The 12,386-nt window shown below is 43.9% G+C and overlaps 1 protein-coding gene across 1 annotated transcript in view; it reads right to left on the reverse strand.

Annotated features, from left to right (window-relative positions):
* Positions 1-831: 831 nt before the first annotated feature.
* Positions 832-12,386, reverse strand: part of TXNRD2 (thioredoxin reductase 2) — a 31,846-nt gene continuing 20,291 nt past the window's right edge. The window contains exons 12-18 of the mRNA XM_083373264.1: positions 7,974-8,110; positions 7,129-7,224; positions 5,264-5,356; positions 4,866-4,937; positions 3,568-3,665; positions 2,626-2,836; positions 832-1,304 (exon numbers count right to left, since the gene is read on the reverse strand). Of these exons, the coding sequence (XP_083229390.1) occupies positions 2,713-2,836; positions 3,568-3,665; positions 4,866-4,937; positions 5,264-5,356; positions 7,129-7,224; positions 7,974-8,110 (620 nt within the window). The 3' untranslated portion in view covers positions 832-1,304; positions 2,626-2,712. The remainder of the gene's footprint in view (positions 1,305-2,625; positions 2,837-3,567; positions 3,666-4,865; positions 4,938-5,263; positions 5,357-7,128; positions 7,225-7,973; positions 8,111-12,386) is intronic.

Below are 12,386 nucleotides of genomic sequence, written 5' to 3' on the forward strand. Positions count from 1 at the left end.
GACTTTGGGCCCATCACCAGGAGACTGGGAGTTCTAGTTCCACTTTAGTCATGAAAGCTGGCTGGGTGACTTTGGGCCAATCACCAGGAAATGGTGAGTTCTAGTCCCGCATTAGGTAAGAAAGCCAGCTGGGTGACTTTGGGCCAATCACCAGGAGACGGTGAGTTCTAGTCCCATATTAGGTATGAAAGCCAGCTGGGTGACTTTGGGCCAATCACCAGGAGATGGTGAGTTCTAGTCCCGCATTAGGTAAGAAAGCCAGCTGGGTGACTTTGGGCCAATCACCAGGAGACGGTGAGTTCTAGTTGCACTTTAATCATGAAAGCTGGCTGGGTGACTTTGGGCCAATCACCAGGAGTTGCTGAGTTCTAGTCCCGCATTAGGTAAGAAAGCCAGCTGGGTGACTTTGGGCCAATCACCAGGAGACAGTGAGTTCTATTCCCATATTAGGTATGAAAGCCAGCTGGGTGACTTTGGGCCAATCACCAGGAGATGGTGAGTTCTAGTCCCACATTAGGTAAGAAAGCCAGCTGGGTGACTTTGGGCCAATCACCAGGAGGCGGTGAGCTCTAGTCCCGTATTAGGTTCGAAGGCCAGCTGGGTGACTTTGGGCCAATCACCAGGAGATGGTGAGTTCTAGTTCCACTTTAGTCATGAAAGCTGGCTGGGTGACTTTGGGCCAATCACCAGGAGATGCTGAGTTCTACACCCTTGGAAAGGGACGAGAGAGAAACTGGAAAAGAAAAAAAAATGCAGTCTGCTTTTGACTTTTGGGGAAGGAAACATTATCCCGAATGACCCACAGCCTCTACAAAATTCAGCAAAAAGGTGGTGTGTGTTTTTTTTAATCCTTCTATGAAATTGCCTCCCACGGATCCCAACGTCATTTCTTTCTGCTCAATAAGGCACCAGAAAGCATCAGACTTGTCTACCCCGCTGAGTGGATTTATACACAAGCCGTCATCAGCCGGTGTCTCGCGACTTTGAGCTTGTTCCTCAAAGGCACAAACAGCTGCGCGCCCAGGAAACCTCTCGCAACGTTGGTTGGGTTCTTGGCATCGGCATGAGGCTGCTGGAAGTTGTCGTGGCAAAAAAACAAAATACCATCCCTGGAAAGCACAAGGCAGAACTTCTCAGAAAAAGCAGTGGATCTTTTTTTTGGGCGTCTGTCCTTCTCCTCCAGTTCCAGCTTCATCAACCTCCATCTGGATGTCTCCGTCCCATGAAATAAACAGGAAGAGCGAATGTTCCAGAAATGGGGTGGCTTTGCAGAAGGCCTTTCGCTGGAGTTGGGCCTTGCAAGTCTAAAACCACAAAAACAAATATTGGCAGCATAAGGATAAAGGTCAAGGTTCCCCCGCACACACGTGCTAGTCGTTTCCGACTCTAGGGGCCGGTGCTCATCTCCGTTTCAAAGCCGAAGAGCCAGCGCTTGTCTGAGGACGTCTCCGTGGTCATGTGGCCGGCATGACTAGACGCCAAAGGCGTACGGAACGCTGTTACCTTCCCACCGGAGTGGTCCCTATTTTTCTACTTGCATTTTTTTATGTGCTTTCGAACTGCTAGGTTGGCAGAAGCTGGGACGAGTAACAGGCGCTCGCTCTGCTACGCGGCACTCGGGATTCGACCTGCCAAACTGCCGACCTTCTGATCGACAAGCTCAGCGTCCTAACCCACTGAGCCACCGCGTCCCCACTTTGTTAGGCTAGGCATACCTATTTCCCACAATTGTTCCTTGTGTGGTTTAGCCTCCCCTAATCATCTTTGTTGCTCTTCTCTGGACTCTTTCCAGAGGTCTCAACCTCTTTTTGGGATTGTAGTGATAGGACCTGTATGCAGTTTTTCCAAGTGTGTCCTCCACTAGTGCAGTATAAAGCGGTACACATTTTGGGGTGAGCAGAGTCCAGATAACCTTTTATTCGTCCTGGAATTAAAACACTAAGGCAGGGTTATCCCGATCCAATCGCTAATAGTAGAAATCACCGCGGATGGCAGTTTATTGGCATTTTCCTAGCAATCCGGCCCATTTTATTATCATTTGATATCACTTAACTCCTGGGCTAATATCTTAGCCAGCATCTCCACCTTCTGGTTGAGGCGAAAATAAGAAACAATTTGTGTGTGTGTGTTGGGGGGGGGAAACCACAACTCTTCTACCATCAGGAATATGCAGGTAGTCCTCGTCTTACAACTGCCCATTTAGTGACCGTTCGAAGTTACAACGGCGCTGAAAAAAGGGACTTACGACCGTTTTTCACACTTACGACCGTTGCACCATGGTCACAAGATCAGAATTCAGATGCTGGGCAACTGACTCACATTGATGACGGTCGCAGTGCCAAAGGGGAAGCCAGATTCACTTAACAACTGTGGCAAGAAAGGTTGTCAAATGGGACAAAATTCACTTAATGTTTTGCTTAGCAGCAGCAGACATTTTGGGGTCAATTATGGTCATTAAGCCGAGACCACCTGCATTGATTGTTTTCCACTTCGGAAGAAAATCAAGGAATTTTACTTGGGTCGATAGATCTTAACTATTAACAGTAGGGGGATATATATATAGTTTTTTTAAACATATTATTTTTAGTTTAGACCTATTGATGTTTTAGAATTGAAACAATGGACCTTTAGGTGTTGATCTGCTCCTCCCTTCTCTTCTGGAAGTTTCTGCCCAGCACGTTTCGCATGGTGAACCAGGGATGGTGCTTAACCTCAGCAGCCCGTGACGGTCGGATCCAGACCTGACCTCTTAGTGATGTGCAACTTACTCACTTCTTCAGCGCAGGTTGGGTGGATCCCAACCGTCTGCATCACTTGAGAATAGGTAGCCCCGCACCTGCAGAAGACAGTGGAGAACCAAAGAGAAGAAAATGAAAAACAAAAAACCAAAGGCAAAAATGAATTGAATTATATCCAATCTAAGGTTTTCAAGTAACTTTACACAGTCTTTTGGGCAGGACTAGAAGACCGTGGGCCAAAAAAATATTAGGGAAACATCTGAAGAGGGGGAAAAAAAATCCTGATTTACCCCTCCCCCTCCAAAGCTCTAATGATTCTCTCTTTGTCAAAAGAGAAACGTAATCAAAACAAGGTTTTAGTCCTCTCTCTTTTAAAAAAAAGCTTCTGAATGATCATTTATTATCCTGAGAATAGGGGGGGGGAACGCATAACAGGAAGCCCCTTCCCCCTTCGTTACACTTTGAAGAGTCAGCAGCAGCTGGACTGCAAAGCTAATTTTTCTTTTTTTTTTTGCAGAACAGGGAAGGGATCAAAAACGCAGGTTTCGCCAAGAAACCTATTTCGTAAACATAAAAAAACCCCAAAGCTGGTACGTCCGTTCCTAAGCTGCACTTTTATTAATAAAGGATGCCGTAGTTTTCATCAAACCAGAGGTAATAGGAAGATAAAAGAAACCCCAAACACTGGATATGATTTAGTCCGGCTAAAATGGCAATCGTGATTTTTTTTTTATTATTATTATCTTGGAGCGACTTGAAAGAGCAGGTTTAAGAAACACAGCAGCTGGGGGAGGCTAAGGGTGTGGGGGCTGGCATTCTTTAAACTTACTTGATTCCAAGAGCGAAGCCTTGAATAACTTCGCCAGCATTTGGGCCAATGAAATGAAAACCCAGGATTCGCTGATCTTTTTCACGCAGGCACACCATCTGCGAAGGATTCACAAAGAACAAGGAGTTTGCAACTAGCCAGGATTAGAGAGGATGGGATGGGATGGGATGGGGTGGGGTGGGATGGGATAGAGTAGAGTAGAGTAGAGTAGAGTAGAGTAGAGTAGAGTAGAATAGAATAGAATAACAGAAAGAATAGAATAGAATGGAATGAAATAGAAAATATGAAGTAGAATAGAATAGAATAGAATAGAATAGAATAGAATAGAATAGAATAGAATAGAATAGAATAAAATAGAATAGAAAATATGGAATGGAATGGAATAGAATAGAATAGAATACAATAATAATAATAGAATAGAATAGTAGAATAGATAATAGAACAATAGAATAAGAATAGAATAAGAATTAGATTAGAACAGAACAGAACAGAACAGAACAGAATAGAATAATAGAATGGAATGGAGTGGAATATAGAACAGAATAGAATAGAGAATATAATATAATAATGGAATGGAATAAAGAATAGAATAGAATAGAATAGAATAGAATAGAATAGAATAGAATAGAATAGAATAGAATAGAATAGAATAGAAAGGAATGGAATGGAATGGAATGGAATGGAATGGAATGGAATTAGAATAGAGTAGAGTAGAGTAGAGTAGAGTAGAGTAGAGTAGAGTAGAGTAGAGTAGAGTAGAATAGAAAAAATGGAATAGAATGGAATAGAATAGAATAGAATGGGAATAGAATAGAATGGAATGGAAATAGAATAGAATAGAATAGAATAGAATAGAATAGAATAGAATAGAATAGAATAGAATAGAATAGAATAGAATAGAATAGAATAGAATAGAATATATGGAATGGAATGGAATAGAATAGATTAAATGTACAGTAAGAATGGAATACAACGAAACGGAACAGAACAGAAGAGAATGTAGAGCAAGCATGGAATGGATTGAAATGGAATAGGCTAAGCTAGGCTAGGCTAGGCCAGGCCAGGCCAGGCCAGAACAGAACAAGAACCTTCGAAATCTTGTGCAAGGAATTTGCACAAGGTATTTTTCTCCCTCGGGGAGGATGGAAGATGGAAGGGTCAGGAAAAAAAAGCAAAAACAAAGGTGTTTTATTTGGTTGTTGTTTGTTTAAAAAAAAGCCCTTGTATGACCCACAAGGGTTTCTGATAGAGATCGTAAGCCCCTTGAACCAAAGGAGACATTAGGAAGGCCAACTTACTTTTATGTAGCACTGAGTAGCATCTCTTTCGGCCACAACAAATTCCAAGGGTTTATAAAATGCGTGGTATACCTGAAAGAGAGTTGTTACTCTATCGCGAAGGCCAAAATTACTTGCATTGAGACTGGGAATAGTAACAGAAACTTGCAACTCTGAATTGGTCTCTCCCTCCCTCTTCCTCCCTCCCTCGCTCCTCTCTCTCTCTCTTCTTCTACCTTACTCCACCATTTTGCTTGCAATAAGCCCATTCTCAAACCCTAAGATCCTCTTTCCTGGATCTTACCTAACCGGCTTCTAAAATTGTGGTTCACCTCAAAGGCTGAAAAGCGCAAAGTAGGACGCACCACCATAAATTGGTTACATCATTCGGATGGCCAGAAAGCTGGATGAGAGCCTACCTCTATGTTATCTGGACCGTAGCGGTGGACAGCTGCTTCTTCTGAGATGCCAACGCTGCCATATTCTAGAGGGGTGAAAACCGTTGTAGGAACCTACGGGTAGAAGGTGAAGCCATAACATTAGTCGTTAACCAGAGACTTCCTTCCTGCATTTTTAGCAACGTTAAGTGTCATGGTTCCGACAGATGAAACTCTTCAAAAGAACCTCGAGGCATTGTTTACCTTAAAGGATCTTTTATTCGAGTAGCAGAATATCGGCACTTACATAATCGAAGCCAAAAACTGCATTCCCCTCCCCTGGGCACCTGGTATCAAAGCACAATTCCCTCCTCCAGTTGACAGTCATAAATCACATTCCCCAATTAGCTTGAAGCGCGGGCTTCCTCTCCAGCTCTCCAGCCCACCAATTCTTTATCAGCTCTGGGCTCAGTAACCTTGATTCTCACGCTAAGTTTCGTGTAGCTGGACTCTCATTCACATTCCCCACCCCTCCCAGCATCATCTAACTCTAAAAGCGAAAGGGAAAGGATGGCTACATTTCCATCTGTTGTCAATGCAAAAACATCCAAGGTTAACAGCGTTGACAGTAAGCCTGAAGGACCTACTACTTCCAGATACAGGTCCTTGACTTTCAACTACAGCTGAGCCCCAAACGTCCGTCGCCAAACAAGATGGCTGTTAAGAGAATTTTGTCCCATTTCACGACCTTTCTTCCCACAGCCGTTAAGTGAAACACTACTGCTGTTAAATGAGTCACACGGTTGTTAAGGTGAATCTGGCATTCCCCCCGTTGGCTTTGCTTACCAGAAGGTCCCCAAAGGGGACCACACAACCCCTGGGGGTACACCGCAACCATCCTAAACATGACTCATTTATCTGACTCAAGTATCTGAATACTGATCACGTGACTGTGGGGACGTTGCAACGGCCGTTAAGTGTGAAAAATGGTCGTACGTCGCTTTTTTTAGTACTGTTGCAACATCATGCAGTCACTAAATGAACTTTTGTGAGTCAAGGACGACCTTTATTTCCTTAGGGATACTTTTTAATAATAAAATTAATTCTTACCCACCCACTCCCCAAAAATGAAGTGAACGTTTCGGAGTAAAGAATAAATTTCTAGCTTGGTGTCTATTTTCAGGAAGGCCTCAACTACAAGAGAGTGAAGATCTAGTCAAGGTGGGCTGGTGAATGACAAAAGAGGTAGCGTACGAAGAAAATTTATATAAAACATTTTATAAATGGCATCTAACACCCGTGAGGTTAGCAAATATGTTTAAAAACATATTAAGCAATTGTTGGACATGTAGACAAAAACCAGTCACTTATTACCATCTTTGGTGGACCTGCTCTAAAGCTAAAAGATTCTGGTTAAGAATACATATATGTTTAGGAAATAATGACTAAAAAAATGTATAGACTTTAAGCCAGAATTAGTTTTGTTAGGCATAATTGTAGGAAATTATGAGAGAGTGTATATATTTAACTTTCCATATATTAACTGCAGCAAGAATTGTATTCGCTCAACATTGGAAAAAATGAAGATTTACCAACGGAGGAAGAGTTAATTAAAAAAAACCCTTAAGTGTGTGCAAGAATGGATAGATTGACATTGAAAATGAAAGAGAAAGAAGATTCGGTTTATTTCAGAACATGGGATACCTTTTATCATTGGCTAGAGGTGGAGAGAAAGGAACTTAATATCTATTACAAGCTAGGTGTTGGAATCCAGACAATATGTTGCGGATAAAATATTAAGCACGTGATTATAAAACACACACACACACACACACACAAAAAGAGGGGCTGGTGAAGATCAGGCCCACCACAGCTGTCATTTTCTCAACAAAGAGAGCCTTACTCACATTGTCGTAATCCATGAGTTCGGCAGAGGCGCCAAACAACCGCCGAGCCAACAATTTCCCAGAAGCAATTGCGGTGGGCGTTAATTCAGGACGGCCCTTTAAAAATGAGAACATTAGAAGAGATTTTTTTTTTACAAGATTTCTTTAAAAGAAGCAGCGAGGACCAAAGTCCCAAAGTTTCCCCAACCGTTCTGCTTAACTATTCAGCATCTTAGGATTTGCCATTTCTAAATTCATTTCCCCTGGTCCTTTTTTTTAAAAAAAAATATTGCAATATGGGTTTCTCTGGGGCCATATATATGCGTTTGTATGTGGGTATATGCATAATTATTTTATTATTTTATTGGTCATGTTTATGCAGTGTATATTGGAGGTGGTTACCCTTTGAGAGCTGTATGGAGCGAAATCTCATTTTAATGTATGCTGATTAGTCTACATTTAAAGTGACAATAAAGCTATTCTATTCTATTCTATTCTATTCTATTCTATTCTATTCTATTCTATTCTATTCTATTCTGTTCTGTTCTGTTCTGTTGTTGTTTTTCCATTCCATATTTTCTATTTTATTCTATTCTATTCCGTTCTGTTTTACTCTGTTCTTCATTATTCTATTCTGTTCTGTTCTGTTCTGTTCTACTCTACTCTATTCTTCATTATTCTATTCTGTTCTGTTCTGTTCTATCCATGTCGTATGTCAGGGAGTATCTCATAGGCCTTGTTACGATCGCTCCTGCCTGTGGAATAAATAGGTTTTAAATAGAAGAGAAGATAGATGAGAAGCTGGGGGCTGAAGAGTGGGGTCCCTGCTGCTCTCTCTCGCACTGGGTTTCCTGAAGCGTTTATACCTCTGTGATGTCCCCAATTGCAAAAACATGGCGGTTCGAAGTGACTTCCGCTGCATCGACAAGGATTTTGCCCGTTTCCGGATTGGTTTCCACACCCACATGACGCAGATTAAGGGCTGCAGTGTCTGGAGCTCGGCCTTTAGGGAAGAGGAAGCACAAAGGAAAGGGAAAGAGGAAGGGGATGGAGTAGAAGGAGGAGGGAAAGAGGAGAAGGAGGACAAGGAGGAGGAGGAGGGAAAGAGAGGAGCAGAGGAGGACGAAGAGAAGGAGAAGGAGAAGGAGGAGAAGGAAGAGGAGGGAAAGAGGCGGAGAAGGAGAAAGAGGAGGAGCAGAGGAGGAGAGGAGGAAGGAAAGAGGAGGAGGAGGGGAAGGAGAGAAAGGGTAAGAGGAAGGAGAGGCAGAAGAGAGAAAGAGGAGGAAGGGGATGGAAAGAGGAGGAGGAAGGGAGGAGGAGGAGGAGGAGAAGGAGAAAGAAGAGGAGCAGAGGAGGAGGAGAGAAGGAGGAGGAGGGAAAGGAGAGAAAGAGAAGAGAGAAAGAGAAGGGGATGGAGAGAGGAGGAGGAAGGGAGGAGGAGGAGGAGGAGCAGAGGAGAGGAGGAGGAGGAGGGAAAGAGGAGGAGGAGGGGAAGGAGAGAAAGGGTAAGAGGAAGAAGAGGCGGAAGAGAGAAAGAGAAGGGGATGGAGAGAGGAGGAGGAAGGGAGGAGGAGGAGGAGGAGCAGAGGAGAGAAGGAGGAGGAGGGAAAGAGGAGGAGGAGGGGAAGGAGAGAAAGGGTAAGAGGAAGAGGCGGAAGAGAGAAAGAGAAGGGGATGGAGAGAGGAGGAGGAAGGGAGGAGGAGGAGGAGCAGAGGAGGAGAGAAGGAGGAGGAGGGAAAGAGGAGGAGGAGGGGAAGGAGAGAAAGGGTAAGAGGAAGAAGAGAGAAAGAGAAGGGGATGGAGAGAGGAGGAGGAAGGGAGGAGGAGGAGGAGGAGCAGAGGAGAGAAGGAGGAGGAGGGAAAGAGGAGGAGGAGGGGAAGGAGAGAAAGGGTAAGAGGAAGAAGAGGCGGAAGAGAGAAAGAGAAGGGGATGGAGAGAGGAGGAGGAAGGGAGGAGGAGGAGGAGGAGCGGAGGAGGAGAGAAGGAGGAGGAGGGAAAGAGGAGGAGGAGTGGAAGGAGAGAAAGGGTAAGAGGAAGAAGAGGCGGAAGAGAGAAAGAGAAGGGGATGGAGAGAGGAGGAGGAAGGGAGGAGGAGGAGGAGGAGCGGAGGAGGAGAGAAGGAGGAGGAGGGAAAGAGGAGGAGGAGAGGAAGGAGAGAAAGGGTAAGAGGAAGAAGAGGCGGAAGAGAGAAAGAGAAGGGGATGGAGAGAGGAGGAGGAAGGGAGGAGGAGGAGGAGGAGGAGACAGGGAAGGAGAGAGGCAGAGACAGAATGAGGGTTAAACCCGAACAGCAATCAGCTCCTGTTGAAGTTTGCAAGGCTGCCAATTTCACACGCATCTGTTACAACCAGAACTACAAGCAGAAAAGAAGGAAACAGAAGGACTTACAAAGTAATGGTGACACCGGCCCTACGGATTGTTATTTCTAATTTTACAATAATATCGCCATTTGAGACGTTTATTTATTTAAGACATATCGAAGGCTGCCCAAGTCAGCTGAGACTCTTGGGCAGCATTGAAAAAAAATCCATTAATCAAGATACCAAAAGAAAAACAACACATCCCATTAAAACTAACACAATTAAATGGAGATTGATTCATTCATTAAAACTGACTGTATCTCATCCATCTGGAACTCAACTTAACTTGACCTGTGTGCCAGCAAAGCCTAACTGAGAACATGAGGTAAACTACTCTGAGTTGTACAGAACACAGGCAGGGCATAAACCTCACAACAACAATAATATTAGTTGTGTTATTTGTGTGGCGTGGAGACACAATCCCGCTGAATGCCACTGCCCGTTACTTGTGGAACAATGACCAAAATCAAGAGATGGATGGACTGAAATCTGTTAGCCAGGATGGTCTTTTATTATATTATTATAATTATTAGGGATTTTTTTGAGGATTCAGTGCTAAATTACAGTGACTGTATTTTCTGGGGGAAAATAAATAAATAAATGAATAAAAAATAAAGGACAAGCCTGAAAAAGGGAGCAGTCTGAAAGCAATCCATAAGGGCAAAATAATAACAAGAGTAACAATGATAATGATAATAACAATAACGATGACGATAACGATAACAATAACAATAATAACAATAATAACAATAACAACAACAACAAACAACAACAACAACAACAACAATAATAATAATAATAATAATAATAAGAAGAAGTAGTAGTAGTAGTAGTAGTTGGAAGGGACCTTGGAGGTCATCTAGTCCAACCCCCTGCTCAGGCAGGAAACCCTATACCCTTTCAGACAAATGGCTGTTCAGTCTCTTCTTAAAAACTTCCAGTGTTGGAGCACCCACCACTTCTGGAGGCAGGTTGTTCCACTAGTTAATTGTTCTCACTGTCAGGAAGTTTCTCCTTAGTTCCAGGTTGCTTCTCTCCTTGACTAGTTTCCATCCATTGCTTCTTGTCCTGCCTTCGGGCACTTTGGAGAATAGCTTGACTCCCTCTTCTTTGGGGCAGCCCCTGAGATATTGATGCTTCTTCTTCTTTCATTTTTTAAAAAAAAAAGTTGGTTTCTTTTTTTTTGTTTGGAAAAGTTGGCTGGTTTTGAAGGCCCTTTTTGTGAAGCAGGTTTGGTTCTGAACCCTCCAGAAACAACAAGAGGGATGGACCTATTGCAAACACACACACACACACACACACACACACACACACACACACACACACAAAGAACAGCACACAGACTGCTAGAGAGACGTTCCCTAGAGATGGGCTTCAGCACAGGTCTGAAAACTCAGAAGACAAAACCTCTGGTTCCCAGATTGGACCCTGCAATGTCATCCTGGGACACATATATTTGCCTTCATATGTGGACCTATTGCAGCAGTTGATGGAGTAGATTAGATTTAGATTAGATAAGCTTGGTTGTCATTCTTTTCCTGTGGGAACAATGGCCCACATTCAAAATGAAATTTAGTTGCTTGCTCTCGAAGTGTACACATACAAAACACACATTTAAAAAATACTACGTGCAACATATGTACAGATCTACCCCCTTACATATAAGCAACATATAAATATTAATCACTGTCCATCCTGAATACGTAGCGGAGAGAGGAAGCTTGAGAGTTCGCAAAGTCGATATTGTCTGGAACAAAACCGTGACTGATTCTAGATGTTCTGCTTTGGATACCACGGAGCCCCCTCCTCCCAGAAGGTAACAAGGAAAACAGGTCGTGAAGAGGGTGTGTAGCGACCCAGACAATCTTGTGGACCCTGCTCAAGCAATGATTATGTGCCATGGATGGAAAGGAAGTGCCAATGATCTTTTCTGCTGTCCTCACCACTCTCTGCACCGCCTTCCTGTCTGAAGCAGGGATGCTTCCAAACCAGACTGCGATGCTCCCGATCGTCCCTCTGCGGAAAGTGGTAAGGATATACTAGTGGTAAGGAGTACTGTTAGAAGGCCTGGTGGGCCAACTCAGGATGGATGATCCTGGAGGAAAATCCATCTGAGTGGTTGCTAAGAGTCAACACCAACTTGACAAGACCATGATCAGTCAGTCATTCAGCGATTCAATCCATCAGCCTGACACCTCCAAGCCCGCTCTTCAGATCTACTTGGGCTGGTAACTGCATGAAAACAAGTCCTTCTCTTCAAATGCAAGAAGCATGAAGTTTTATCAGCCTGGTAGTATTCCGTAACTCTACAAAGGTGACTCCAAGCCTGCATGCAATTTACAGAGCATGCTTCAACTCCCGAGATTCGTTGTTTTAAGAGGCTCAACAGGAGTCCTATCTCCACCCCACCCCACCCCCTCTGTAAGCTGTCCCTTTTCACTCAGGGCTTGTGATGGACACCTCTGGAGGCAGGAAATGCTTTTCCAGTTTCCCAGTCAGGGCTAGCGCAGACACCTGGCGTTGATGTGTGTGGATAGAGAATTAAAAGACCAAAGACAAACAAAACCAACAGCGAAGGGCGCATCAATTAGGCAGCTTTAGTCCTTAGCCAACTTAATCCTTAGTCCCTTGGGGTGGAGTGCCTAGACTTTAGCTCTGGATCTGAGGCAGCAGGGATGGGAAAGCCGGTTTGGTTAACCCCCCCCCCCCCCAGCGGCTGGCGTGAAAAAAAATCCTTGCTAATGAGCAAAAATAAAAGACTGGAATCTGAAAACATCGGTTGTGTTTGCATTCCAGGGTAAGCTAGGGCTCTTCCAAGACTGTAGCGTTGCAGGGAACGAGTAAGTAAGCTGACACATATCTTCCAAGCTACACCATCTGGCTCCTGCAGCTGGAAGAGAAGCAGGTCAAGCCGAGC

Source organism: Vipera ursinii (genome assembly GCF_947247035.1).
Source record: "Vipera ursinii genome assembly, chromosome: 14".
Classification (NCBI taxonomy): domain Eukaryota; kingdom Metazoa; phylum Chordata; class Lepidosauria; order Squamata; family Viperidae; genus Vipera; species Vipera ursinii.